Here is a 14,358-nt window from a genome sequence, read left to right as displayed (position 1 = left end):
ATAGTTGTTTTATTGATTTTCTTTCTTTGTGTAGATTTACGGCGTAAATTCACACCAAAATTTTTTATGATTCTGTTTTTAGGCAATGAGGCTTTAAAAATTCCCTTTTTTCAATAATTTAAAATCATTTAACTTTGACTGATTGTATAAAACTTGAAAATTGTTGGATTTCAATTTTTTTTCATTTTTCAGTAGACCGAACGTAATCAAATTTTTGCAATTCGCAGTTTTCTGTGTTAGATCCGAGGATATAATACTTATAGCTTGTAACGTTTGTCTGGAACTTATTTGCTGTCCAATTTTTTCACATTTTTTTTTCTCTGTGTAGATCAAAAACAGGGCTTCATTTTTGTAGTTGACAACTTTTTGATAGCTATCGACACTTTCGAGATATACGGCTTCAATGTTTGAAAGGTTGCCGCGCTGACTAGAGAGACGCAGAGAAACGAGAGTGTCTGCTTTCTCTGCGTCTCCTCCTCTCTCCCCGTGTCGCTTACCGAACTTTGAGGCTTCATATCTCGAAAGCGTGAAGAGCTAGAGAAAAAATGTCAACTAGAAAAATGTGAAGCTTGAATTGATCTACAAAATTGTTTATTTTTTACAGAATTGGGATAAAATCTGACTTCAGGACAGTCGGTCAAAGTTTTATCTGGAATCTATGAACGCTCAATTGAAAACCGTCGTATCTTAAAAGTGAACAGCGCTATCAAGCTACTTTTAATTGTAGGAACGATCTCGAAACCTATCGAAACTATCTAAACTACAAAAATAATTCTCATTTTTTGATCTACATGTTTATGTCACCAAGTCTGCCACAGAGCGGGGGCATCTGACTGTCTGCGCCCGCTCTCCCTCTCTTTATCACATCGCTACCTTTGATCTTTCATATCTCAAAAACGTGAATAGCTATCAAAAAGTAGTCAACTACAAAAATGTAGAGCAAGTTTTGATCTACAAGACCATAGTAAAATATTTGAGTTCAGGCACAACCCGTCACAGTTATAGCGTTTTGAAAATTACCTAATTTTCAACTGAGAAATGCAACTTTTATAGTTTTTTCATTTAAAAATTATACTTTTTGCAGTTCTCACTGTCTCCGTCTCGTCTCCAGCAAACTCAATCAGAAAACAGTTTTCTAGTTTTGAAACGTCCTGGTTTCAGAACGGTTTGATTTGTTGGTTTTAGTTTCGAAATGTCTCTGATGATTGTCTACGTCACCTGAAAATTATCAGGTGCATTCCAGTCGGTTAATCTAATATCTAATATCTCCCTCCTTTGCCTATTTTTGAATCAAATCAGGAACTAACATATTTTCCCTCTCAATTTTCTCACTTTGACATATTCTGACTTTATTTTTGCTAGAACTCGCTCTATAATCGGCTAATGTTGATTTCGTGTGATCACTTTCTTTTTCATCTGATAATTATTTCTTTTATAATTTAAGGATTGCTATAAGTAGAGAAGCTCTGGTCTTATAGTTAACCAAGAGAAATATATTTTTGATAAAAGTTGAAAAAATATGACCAGAAATTAATGAAAATTACAAACTATGAATTCACTGCGTAGCGACTCAATTGGTACTTGATCGATACGGAGTATGACTAAAAATCTGAAGATGTGAGGATTCTGGATCCGTTATCTTTTTTTTTCTGGAATTGAATTCAAACTTTTGTAACTCCGTTCAATTTGGTCCAATTCCGAATTTAAGAACAGCTTCAGAATCCTCATATTTTCAGCTTTCTAACAATGTTAATCTTTGAAAATAAATACATTACTGAAAAGCTGAAACCATAAGGATTCTGAAACTGTATTCAAAATTTGCGTAGCGTCAAAATGAACCGAGTTACACATGTTCAAAATTTATATCTGAAAATATTTTCAGTATCGCTTGTATCTCGGCGCATTCCAGTGCTAGATGGAATCTGCAAACAGATTCAGAATTCTGTTATTTTCAGCTTTCTAACCATTTTTTTTTCTTTTTAAGTTGTTTATTTATTACCAATTTTATCTTTAAAAATATTGGAGTATTTGTCCGGGTATCCTAGAAAAACAGATTCAAAATTCTCACGTCATTAGCTTTTCAACAATATTCCTAAAGTCTTGAGTATTATAAACCTGGCCTCAAAATCTTCGTAGCGTCAAAATGAACCGAGGTACACATGTTCAAAGTTTATACCTAAAAATACTTACGACGAATTTAGTATCGATTGTATCTCGGCCTAATTCAGCACCAGCCAGAATCTGAAAACAGATTCAGAATCCTTACGTCTTCAGCTTTTCAACAGTTTAATTGAATCCCTGAAGTCTCGAGAATTCTGAAATTGCCTTCAAAACTTTCGTAGCCTGGACCTAAAAATGGACCAAAAAACACATATTTCCAAATATATCACAAGGATCTCTTCATCTCGCGCTGAAGACCAAAAGTTTGAATTTTTCAAAAAAAAAAAAAAGTTCTGCTCTATGTAGCCGAAAAACCAAAATGTCCAAATATCAGTAACGAACAAAATTGTTCTCCTAATCCCCTCCCAAGATGAACCGTTTGATCGTAATTCAATTTCTGTCCAAATATTAGAAAAAGGAAAACTGATCAATTTTGTTCTTCAATTCCCATTGAGTTTCACACATAAGATATATCACACATACACGCACAAACACGCATTAGACACAACTCGAGACATATCAAATTCTCCTTTTTTCTAAATCTCTTTTTCTAATCTCCTGCTCTTAAGCTTATTCATGCCTTTTTTCGGAAATCACCACCTTTTTCGGCGAAACACTTCCTTGTCTTACAGAGATCTCACATTTTTAGCTGGAGCGGAAATACATAGAGAGAGATGATCAGAAGTTTTTGGTTTTTTGGTAAATAAGTAAAATATCATTTAGTAAGAACATGTATTATTTCGATAAGTTAATTTAGAATATGAGTCAATATCTAGTCTGATGAAATGAACTTTTAGACTCTTACTTTGAGACTACGTCCTAGCGCTCCATGTTTCCCCCACTATGCCAAAATTGATATGGTTATGTAGATCAAAAATTTATCTTTATTTTTGTAGTTAACAACTTTTTGATAAAAGATCTAGGTTTTGAGATATGCGCCTTTAAAGATAGCTAGCTAAGCAGCAAGAAGAGGAGATGTGGAGACGCAGAGAAAGCAGACAACCTTGTTTCTCTGCGATCTCTTGTCTCTTTCTCTCTCTTTTTTGTACTTTTATCAGGTGGCAATCACTAACACTCAAAGGAAAGTTTATTTGTTTTTTAAACAACAAAAAACCAAACAATTTCCCTTTGTCAGTTGAAAACCCTATTTTCCAGTAAAAAAGTTAGTCATTTTTAACAGTGTGTCCCAGCTTTCCTAGTTGTCTCACTTTGCCAAATTTACTATGGTTGTGTAGATCAAACAAAACTCTACATTTTTTTAGTTGACACTTTTTTTCTAGCTCTTCTAGGTTTTGAGATATGCGTCTTTAAAGATAGAAGAAGCAAGAGGAAGAGATGTAGAGACACAGAGAAAGCAGACACCCTCGTTTCTCTGCGCTCTCTCATCCCCTTGTGCTCTCTTTTTTGTATTTATTTCAGGCGACACTTGGTGATACTTGAAGGAAAGTTTACTTGTTTTAAACAATAAAAAAACACCATAAAACTTGCATTTTTCAGGTTGAAAAACCATTTTCCAGTAAAAAAGTTAGTCAACTTTGACAGTGTGCCTCAACTTTCTTAATTACCCTATTTTAACGAAACTACTATGATTGTATAGATCAAACCTAGATCTCCATTTTCGTAGCTGACAACTTTTTGATAGCTATTCACACTTTCGAGATATGCGCCTTTAAACATAGGTACCTTAAGACGCTTGAGGATGCCTTGAGGAGAGACGCAGAGAAAGCAGACATCCTCGTTTCTCTGCGTCTCACCCCTACCCCTCCGAACTTTAAAGCGTTATATCTCAAAAGTGTCGATAGCTACCAAAAAGTTTTCAACTAGAAAAATATAGCCCTAAATTTGATCTACACAACAAATGTAAATTCGAAAAGCTTCGATAACTCAAAGATCGTCGTTCTCCGACTTCTTTGATCAGTGTGTTCTGTGCTATGGTAATATCGTCTTATCATAATCACTATTATCAGAATCTGTCTATAACATTTAAACCGAAGACTGTACCCGTTATTCTAATTCCCCACCCGATTCCACTCAAAAAAACAACCCGTCAGCAGCCAGACAAGTTTTCTGTTTTGTGCTCTCTCACTCCTCCCACCCCCTTTTAGCTTCATATTCATATCTCCTAATCTCTCTCATATACATCTCTCACGAATATGCTCTTCAGCACGAAAACGTCCGGAACAATGAGCGCCTCCGAGGGAGAAGACGAGCCGTGTTCTAGTCACTCGTTTTATGACGTAAGTTGATAAGCGGTTAGTCACTGACAATACCTATTTAAGTAACTTATTTTCCATTTTAATATTCAGATGTCGTTGATCGGAAGGTCTGAAATGGCCACCGTCGAAATATGCAGAGTTTGTGGGAAGAACGCGGCAGGGAAGCATTATTCGGTGAGTTACGCTATAGAGCACTTACCGCACTACCGTAACCGGTGGTCGAGACCCAAAAACTACAGTATAGGTTGCTAATGACCTAATATACATACTTTATAAATTTCTGAACTGTAACATCAAAGAGTCTTTAGAAAGCTGAAATCACACTAATTTTTATTTTCTAATCATTTTCCGCCCAGTTACCTTAGAGAAATGGCTCTCAAGAAAGTCATCATTACTTAGCAGTGCTCTAGATAAGTCGCTACGCAGGGAATTGTTCCGTATGTTTCGTAAAAACAACACATCAAAAATTCTCATTCTTTTCTAATCTACTTTTCTAAATCTGATTCATGCTAAGAGTTTTCCACCTGTTTTAATGCTCGATGGTCTTAGAAAGTTTAATCTTTTAACTAACAATTTCGCAGATATATTCAATGGTCAAAAAATCAGATTTTCGGAATAGACATGTTTTTTGTGATTATACCTGCTTTGAACTCTTGGCCGTCTTATGAGTAATATTTGTCTTGATTTTCTCGAACATATTACAAGGTAAATCCTCAAAGAGTCTTGTTTCAAACGTCTCAAGAATGTGTCCCCTCATACTTTCAAGTACGTAAATTTCGAATTTTAAATAATATTCTTTTAAATCCTTTTGTGAACCGATTACCGACCCAGTCAAACTTTTGGTTAAGCTTTTCCGAGCATATGTATCGGTAGACATTTTCGGCAGCGGATGTCACGCAGAAAGTCTTAACCAAATGAAAAGTTTACCGGGTTATAACTCGGTTTACAGAAGGAATTAGCAGAATTTTATTTCAGATTCGGAATCTAGGGACTTGAATGTATCCGGGGTCAAATGTTTGAGTCATTTGAGACAGGACACTTCGAGGACTTGTGATATCACGTGCGTTAGCTTATTCTGCTAAAATTTTGAAAACATGATCAAAAATGCTCAAGACTCCCACTTTCTAATCATCTCAGCAAAAGTAATATCTCTGAAAATATCACCTTCTGTCAATTCCAAAATTACTTTAAGATTTCAATTAGGACTGAAATGTCCCAAGATCTACGACTGTAGATTTTGTGCGGACTCAATTAAGGAAATTCAAATTGAGTTCATTTTCACGCACCCTCATTTACTCAGATAAACATAAATGTCTTTGAAATTCTAGATACGCTTGCTGATAGTAATTACTGTAGTTACAGTATCATTCTGTAACCTTATACAAAGATAATACAAAGATTACTGTGCAATGAAATTGATATAGTTGAAAAGCTGACATTGTAAGAGTTCTGAATCTAATCACAAAATTTTTGTAAAAAAATACGAAATTGTGAGACTCAGAGAAAAAATACATTTTATAAGGGAATTTTGGTGGAGCGCAGTTGCAAGAGGGTTACGAAACGTCTTAGTTGCAAAATGTTAGTTTCAAAATGACTAAAAACGCCATTGTTTAGAATATGGACGGTTCTAAGGTGAAGTATGATCTTTCAAAAGTTGTAACTCCACTCAAATCGGTCTTACAAAAAAAATGAGAACGGATTCTTAATCCTCATGTCCTCAGCTTTTCAGTCATATACATTTTATCTCATAAAAATTCCAGGTGCCCGCATGCCACGGCTGCAAATCCTTCTTCCGACGTGCAATTCTCCACAAAACAGTGTATCCCGAGTGTAAATACGATAAGCTTTGTTTCTCGCGAGCCTCCCGAGCAGTCCGTCCGAGGAAGTGTCGAAATTGTCGGTTACAAAAATGTTACGCCGTTGGGATGGTGGCAATGGTAGCGATTCATCGGAAACAGGATAGTCCGCCACACTCGGCGAGGAGCTCCGATAGTGAGCTACCGGATTTGGTAACGCCTTTTCTTAAAATAGTGAGGAGATTAAAAGATTCCAGCGGATGCCATCTCCAATAGCAACACGCGAGAATTATGTGTCAGGGATTATCGATAAGCTTCACAATCTGGACATTCAAACTGACAAATTCCGGAAATCGGCTTACAACCCGCTTTTCATTCCGAGTCTCGAAGGGGTTTTGGCGTCATCTGGCAAGCTGGATTTAGCGGATAAATACGGGGTATGTGCCGGTTCTTGGATTGGAGACCAAGAGATCTTTGATTCTTTTTTTGTCTAGGCAATGTCTGGTTGGCCGATTACTCAAGAGAGCTTTAACGAGCAGCAAGTTATGATAAATCAGATCAAGACGGATTCGTTCCAGAGTCACTCCCTTGCTCTCACAACATCAGGAGCTAACTTTGGGATTAATACGTAAGAGTGTACTCCTTAGTCTTCTAAAAACATGAGACATTTCAGAAAAGAATGGCTAAGTTTCGATATGCTGACAGCTATAGAGTATGCGAAGACATTTCCGTTTTTTCAACAATTGCCGTCTAATGATAAGGTGGGATATTTTTATAACGGCGCGGTCATGGTCTGGTGACGGGGTGAGAGCACTGTCTAGTTTAGATCCTGTAACAATGAAGGTCTGAGCCGGTCTGGTTACGTTCTAACTCATTCCGATTGACTAAATAAGGCAGCGTTACGATGAGGGAACAATCCGCTGATGGTTATGTACGGTATCCTGGATACGGTCTAATCACAGTCTGGCTACTGATTGGTTGGTAGCGGTCCTGTGACGGCCCGGCGGAATAATTATGGTGTATTGACGGTTTAATATGGGTCAGGTAACGACCCTGTTGCATTCTGGTGCCGGTCCAGGGATAAGGTTATACCCAAGATGGCTAAGTCGTGGTTCGATGACTATGAGGCTACGATCTTGTTATGGTCCAGCTTAGTTCTAGTGATGATCCGAGGGCAGTCCGGTTACGGTCTATTCACAGTCTTAAGACGTTCCGTCAATGACGATCTCACCACAACCTAAATCCGGTCCGATAGAGTGCTAGCGAAGGCGGTCTGATAATGTTGAACGGATGGACCGTGTGATGTATGGGTAGGGTTTGATAACGGCCCAGTTACGGCCCAGATAGCAATTCTATAATATCACGGTCTAGTTCAGGTCTAGTGGCGGACTGAGTGGTCCAGGCGCGGTTAGATTCTGCTCAAGTGAATAACTGTTCACGGACCTTCGAAGGTTTGTGGATGGTCCTCAACCGGTACGATGAAGTCCCAGTGAAAGTTCTCCGACGGTCTGTGGAAATCACCATTTAGTTTGAATCCTATGACGCTTTGAGCGGAAGATAAGGGAATTACCAAGCGACGGTTTGGTGAAGGTCCAAATGTGCGGTTACGATCTTGTTGTGACTCGTCTAAAGACTGATCTTGGTCGGGTGAGATGGTTTTTACAACCAGGCGCGGTCTAGTTGCGGCCTACCACGGTCTAGAGATAGTTCAGGTCCAGCTACAATCCAGTTTAGGTGAGGTCCATAATTTTGACAAAAAAAATTATAGAAACATTTGAATTTCTGAAGTCGTGAGGATCCTAAGACTGCTCAATTTAGTATCCCTTGTATCTCGGTCTATTTCAGTCCCAGTCAAAATCTAAAAACAGATACAGAATCCTTACGATTTCAGCTTTTCAATTATGTCTCTCTTCTTGCATCTAATAAAATTGTGATTTCTTTCCAGATCCTCCTAACGAAAGCCACCACATTCATGAATCTCGCTCTCACCTCTTCCTACGCCTCATTCCTCTCCAAAATGGCTGTTCTTCAAATGCCCGACGGAATATGCATTTCCGGACCAGCAGGACAGTATGGATCTTCTTTTCTTTATGTTGTTTTCGGTGTTTCTTAGGGAATTATTTGTATTTGATGAGTTCTGTGCTCTCATATTTCTTATCGTTATAAGTTATAACAATTCCTTTCAAATTTTAGATGTGAACGTGAAATCCGCTCTTTCGAACGACGTCTCAGCCTTCGAATCATGGCCCCGCTTATCCGAAACGTCTTCGACAAAACTGAATATGTTCTATTAAAAGCGATCATCTTGTGCAATAGTGGTGAGAATCTTATTTCAAAATTATATTCATTTTGTAGATCAAACCTAGCTCTGCATTTTTTCAGTTGACACTTTTCCTTTAACTCTTCGCACTTTTGAGATATACGCCTTTAAATATAACTACTGAGAGCGTGGAGAATGGAGAGACGCAGACAGTCAGATGCTCTCGCTTCTCTGCGTCTCCCCTCTCTCGCTGTATAACTTTAAAGCCGCGTATCTCAAAAGCGTGAGGAGCTATCAAAAAACTTTCAACTGCAAAAATGTACCTCTAGATTTGATCTACAAGTTCCAATAAGAATTTTTGAAACTGTGCAATTTCTAACGCTGCTAGACACTTTCAAAGATATTGTTCAATTTCAGCTGTGACCGACCTATCCGCCAGTGCGCAACATATCCTTTCGAAAGAACGTCACAACTACACGGGAGCTCTCCTATTATATTGTTTAAGTAGACACGGTTCGAGTTCGGGACCCGCTAGATATTACAGTATAATCAATATGATTGATGTGCTCGAACACCATCAAAGAGACTTTCGGGACTTTATGCTTCTTCTAGATATTACTGTACCCAAACGGTTCGCCGATGACAGGAAAAGTTTGCAGAGGGAGATTTTGGATTTTTGAAAATCAGTATTATTCCTTGGTAATTATTTTTGTACATATGATCTTCAATGAATATTTTTGTTTAACATCCGCAGCAGAGTTGCACGGAAGTGACTTTTTTCAAAAACGTAAATAGGAAGTCGGAAGTGAAAATCCGAAAACGGAAGCCGGAAGTAACATTTTGAAAAGGAAAGTCAGAAGTCAACAGGGAATTTTTGAGAACGGAGGTCGGAAGTCGGAAGTAAAAATTGAAAACGGAAGTCGGAAGTCGGAAGTCGGAAAAAAAATGACCGGAAGTCGGAAGTCGGAAGTCGGAAAAAAATTACCGGAAGTCGGAAGTGAAAATATTCCGGAAGTGGGAACTTGGAAGTTGGAAGTCGGAAGTCGGAATCCCGCGCAACTCAGACACGTCGTAATCTTTGAACAGAAAATATTTTTACAAATTTATACAAAATAATATAAATATTAATTTGAAAATCAAAAATCAGCTCAAAAACAAGTCAGTGCACTCCTTGTCAGCCACATTCACAATAAAAGTTCTGATGAACCGTTTCGCCATATAACGAACGAACACCGGCTTAAGCATAACGTATCTTCGATCCTCCAGAACTTTCCACACAAAATCATGGAACTTTTTCGTTTCTCCCTGCTCCTCTTTGAATGTGTCTTTGTGCATTTCCACATTTATTTGACACACTACAACACCTTTCTTGTCGAGTGCCCCGTTATGATGAAGTTGATTCAGAATTGGATACTCGTGTCCTTCAACATCTATCCATAACACATCGATCTTCTTTTTCTGCACTATTTCGGCAAAAAACACATCAGCGCCGATGGTTTTTGTCACTTCCTCACGGTATCCTCCCTCTGAAAGAAATTTTGGAATGAGAGAGCGCAGTGAAGCTAGAGTGTCTCGTTTCTCTGCGCTCTCTCAAGTTCTCCCTCTCATCTGCCTATCTTTAAAGGCGCAAATCTCGAAATCGTGAATAGCTATTATCGGAAAGTTGTCAACTACAACAATGACGATTTAGATTTAATCTACAAATAGTTTAATTAATACGCCTTTAATGTTTTATCTAAGAGGGGGAGAGACGCAGAGAAAACAGACACTCTCGTTTCTCTGCGCTCTCTCCGCTGCACACAATTTGGCGCCTCACTTTCAAGATGCGTATCTCAGCAGGGTGAATAGCTATCAAAAAGTTGTCAACTAAAAATATGAAGTTCTAAATTTAATCTACACAAAAATGTAATCTTGAAAAGTTTGAATAAAATCTCAAAAAGTTACAAGCTGTCCAAAATTGTAAAAATTTTCGATGAAAGAATGTCAAAATATGTTTCTCATCGAGAATCTTAGACATTGCGAAACAATACTAAACATATACATTGAACGTTTGAAGTGTGAAGAAGAGAGACACAGAGAAGCTAGAGTGTCTCGTTTCTCTGCACTCTCACAAGTTCTCCCTCTCATCTGCCTATCTTGAAAGGCGCGTACCTCAAAAGCGTGATGAGCAATCAAAAAGTTAACAACTACAAAAATGATGAGCTAGTCTAGAGCTACATTTTTGTAGTTTGTAGTTTTTCGATAGATCTTTACACTTTTGAGATACGAGAGGTCAAAGTTTTGGGTTGAGCAGGTGACATTGGAGCGGGAGAGTAGGGGAGGGCGCAGACAGGCAGACATCCTCGCTTCTCTGCGTCTCTTTCTTTGCAGGCTATCTTTAAAGGCGCGTATCTCAAAAGTGCGAATAGTTATCAAAAAGTCGTCAACTACAAAAATGGAGAGCTAGATTTGAGCTAGACAACTAATATAATTTTTTATTCAAATTTGACAAAAAACAAACTTCTAAAAACTCGTGAGTTCAGCATTCCCCCGTGTCCACTGATTGCGTACTCGAAATACTTTCCACCCAAATCCTTCTCGTACAAATTCTGATTGATATAAGAGCTCGGATCCACTCCATAGAACTCGAATGTCGGGTACATCTGAAATCACTCATTTGTACCCCCGTTCCAATCAGTTCCCTACCTCTTTCAACTTGATCTCCGCACTCACGTCATGCCCGATACCGAACGTTATCATTGTTAGATCGTCTATCTAAACAGAACTCTGTTACTTATATTACTCTATTTGATTCAATATCACTTTTCTGGGGTACGCCACATGTTTGACTTCATCTCGATTTGGAGCTGGTCGTAAATCGATCGCGTTGTACGCTTCCAGATCGTCGCACTCTTTTGTTAAGTTTACAAATGAGAACCAGAACTGAAATGAGCTGGGTGATTTCAATCTTGACTAGGGGAGAAGTATTTTTTGGTTTTTGATTTTACAGTAAGCTTATAGTATGGTATGGTTACGGTAAGTAACATTCAAAAAGCTGTCTGGGCAAGTGCTCGTATCAATAGAGCACATTTGCATAGCCTTAACCTTGTTGAGAAACATTTTATCATCGAAACGTTAACGAACTTTGACAGCTTGCAACTTTTGAAGATTTTATTCAAACTTTTCAAAATTACTAGCTTTGTGTAGATTAAATCTAGAGCTACATTTTTGTAGTTTGTAATTTTTTGATAGCTACTCACGGTTTTGAGATATGCGCCTTTAATGTGAGGCGCCAAAATGTGTGGGGGTGGAGTGTCTGCTTCCTCTACGTCTCTCCCCCTCTTACTAGGGAAGGATCCCGAGTCAAGATGGAGTTACAGGTCGAGATATATATCACTAGAACCGAAATTTTGCGCTGATTTCAAATCTGTATTCCAATTTTGCTAAACGATCTCGTAAAAAAAGTTATTCGCGTTTTTGTGGCTTCTCAGTGCAAAAATGAGCATTTTCAAGACTCCCAAAATTAACGTTTTTCTTATTTTTTTCATATTTTTTTGTTTTGTACGTATGCCTACGGATGTAAAGATGGTTTTGGCATAGTTTGATTTCGGAATTTATTTTCAGAAAAATTTTTGTGGAGTTTCTTAAATTTTCAAAAATGACCCATCTTCAAAAAATTTGTCTGAAAATTTTCTGAAGTTCCAACACAAACAATACAATTTACATGATTGGAACTGCACATACAACACAAAAAAATTTGAAAAAAATAAGAAAAACGTTAATTTTGGGAGTCTTGAAAATGCTCATTTTTGCACTGAGAAGCCACAAAAACGCGAATAACTTTTTACGAGATCGTTTAGCAAAATTGGAATACAGATTTGAAATCAGCGCAAAAGTTCGGTTCTAGTGATATATATCTCGACCTGTAACTCCATCTTGACTCGGGATCCTTCCCTAGTTAGAGAAACATCAAACTTTGAAGGTGTATATCTCAAAAGCGTCGATAGCTATCAAAAAGCTGTCAACTACAAAAGTTTAGAGCTAGATTTGATCTACACAACAATTTAAAAATATTTGAGTTTGGACATAACACACCCAATTATAGCGTTTTGAAAATGACGATATAAAAATTTTCAACTACAAAAAATTACTAACAATTGACTTTCTGTGATAATATTCTCATTTTTAAAAATGATTGTACTTTTGACTACTCGATTATATTGCCACCATATTGTGCAAATAGAAATGTAGACAGGCTCCACCCCCCAAACAGGAGTCGTTCCTTTTTAGGGGTGGGGCCTAAAGTACTTTTTTTTGCAAACATTTTCCATGTTTTCTCAAGAATATTCCTCAAAAACCTTTGAAATCTACAAAAGCAGTTTTTTTAAGTCGAAAAATTTTCGAAAAAAAAATTTTTTTTCGGCTCGGTCGACCTGTTTTTTTTTCACGCTGTACGAAAAGACCTACCTCCTCATAACTACCGGCCAACGGAGCTAATTTCGGCCTGACACAATTGTAGAAAGCCTCAAAAACTGGGGAAACGGATCCCGGCTCAATGTATGCAGGCAGCGGGAGAGCAACTTCTTCGACATACTCCCCAGATGGTGTTGTTTCAGTCGAGTCTTGAATATATGGGAGTACTACAAAGAGTAGAGCAACGAGCATCAAAAGAACCAATAAATATTTAGAAGCTGATCGGGACGAGAGACGAGAATCTCCATCGAGGAGAACATAGGAGACTCTGGACATGGATTTTTCTGGATGGATTTTCCACCCCCCACTGAGTTCACTTTATATACCAATACAACACCCGGCAATCCAGAATTTGGAAAACTTATAAAAAATTTCAATGCAGTGTCTTGATCGTTATCGTCGGTTGATTTTTTGGTAGACATCTATTGAGATGCAGTGGATTTTTCATTTTTCAAAAACAAAAAAAGTAGAAAGATTGAAATTGAAAGATCGTTTAGATTGAGACTAGATTTGGATTTATTTGAGAATTCATTTCAGAAAAAAAAACAATGTCTTGCCGACTTATCTGATGAATACATGGTGCCCGCCCGAAAGCCCTGCTGGAAAAATTTGAACAAAAATTTGAAATTTTTTGAAATTTTTTACTTCAGAATTCAATCAAAAGCTAGTTATGCATCAAAAAATGGAATTTTTTTAAATGTAAAATTTCAAAAAATTTCAAACAATAGGTACAGTACTGGCCATAAAGAATGCGACACTTGCAGTTTTTAGTTGAAAATTGTGAACTTTGTGAGTGTGACACGGCCTCCCTGATAGTCCTGATAGTCTCACAATATTGATTGTTTATGGACTATACAGATCAAAAGTAGAGCTTCATTTTTGTAGTATACATCTTTTTTGTACGGGCACATCCGTAGAAGTTATCAATCGTCAAAGAAATTTTTCGCAATTGTTGCCCTTTTTCAGTGCTAAAAGGAGAAATTTTTGAGCTTTTTACATTGACTGCCTATACAGTACCCCACAAAAATGTATCAACTTTGGCTGTTTTCAGTGGAAAATGACCAACTTTGACAGTGTATTTCGGTGTCATCTGATTGTCCAATCAATTCAAGTTTATATTAGTTGGACAGAACAAAAATAGCACTTCATTTTTGTAGTTGACCATTATTTTCTATGGACACTACCAGGAAAGATTAATTTCAATGCAAATTAGCGAAATTTTGGAGATTTTCACTTTGACAGTCTATAACTTTCAAGATAGTATTCCTACAAAAAAATGCTCAACTACAAAAATGATGTGCTATTTTTGTTGCTCTGTTCAACCCATATAAACTTGAGTTTATTGGACATTCAGATGACACCGAAATACACTGTCAAAGTTGGTAATTTCTACTGAAAACAGGCAAAGTTGAAACCTTTTTGTCCGGTACTGTAACTTTTTAGGACGTGCCCCCACAAAAAAGTAGTAAACTAC

General features: G+C 37.5%; 2 protein-coding genes across 2 annotated transcripts; one reads left to right on the top strand and one right to left on the bottom strand.

The window, feature by feature from the left end:
* Window positions 1-4,313: 4,313 nt before the first annotated feature.
* On the top strand, window positions 4,314-8,285 carry GCK72_017031 (uncharacterized protein; the record flags this gene model as incomplete). Its single annotated transcript, XM_053731838.1, has 7 exons — window positions 4,314-4,397; window positions 4,467-4,550; window positions 6,137-6,385; window positions 6,430-6,609; window positions 6,667-6,800; window positions 6,846-6,933; window positions 8,118-8,285. 7 exons carry the CDS (start codon window positions 4,314-4,316, stop codon window positions 8,283-8,285), a joined length of 987 nt encoding a protein of 328 aa, XP_053580751.1.
* A 1,290-nt stretch (window positions 8,286-9,575) lies between these two features.
* GCK72_017030 (uncharacterized protein) lies at window positions 9,576-13,160 on the bottom strand (the record flags this gene model as incomplete). The annotated part of the gene is made up of 5 exons (XM_003105854.2): window positions 9,576-9,958; window positions 10,933-11,074; window positions 11,118-11,186; window positions 11,235-11,354; window positions 12,879-13,160. 5 exons carry the CDS (start codon window positions 13,158-13,160, stop codon window positions 9,576-9,578), a joined length of 996 nt encoding a protein of 331 aa, XP_003105902.2.
* Window positions 13,161-14,358: the final 1,198 nt, after the last annotated feature.

This window comes from Caenorhabditis remanei, chromosome V (genome assembly GCF_010183535.1).
Source record: "Caenorhabditis remanei strain PX506 chromosome V, whole genome shotgun sequence".
NCBI classification, from domain to species: Eukaryota; Metazoa; Nematoda; class Chromadorea; order Rhabditida; family Rhabditidae; genus Caenorhabditis; species Caenorhabditis remanei.
This window is presented reverse-complemented; position numbering and strand designations above follow the sequence as displayed.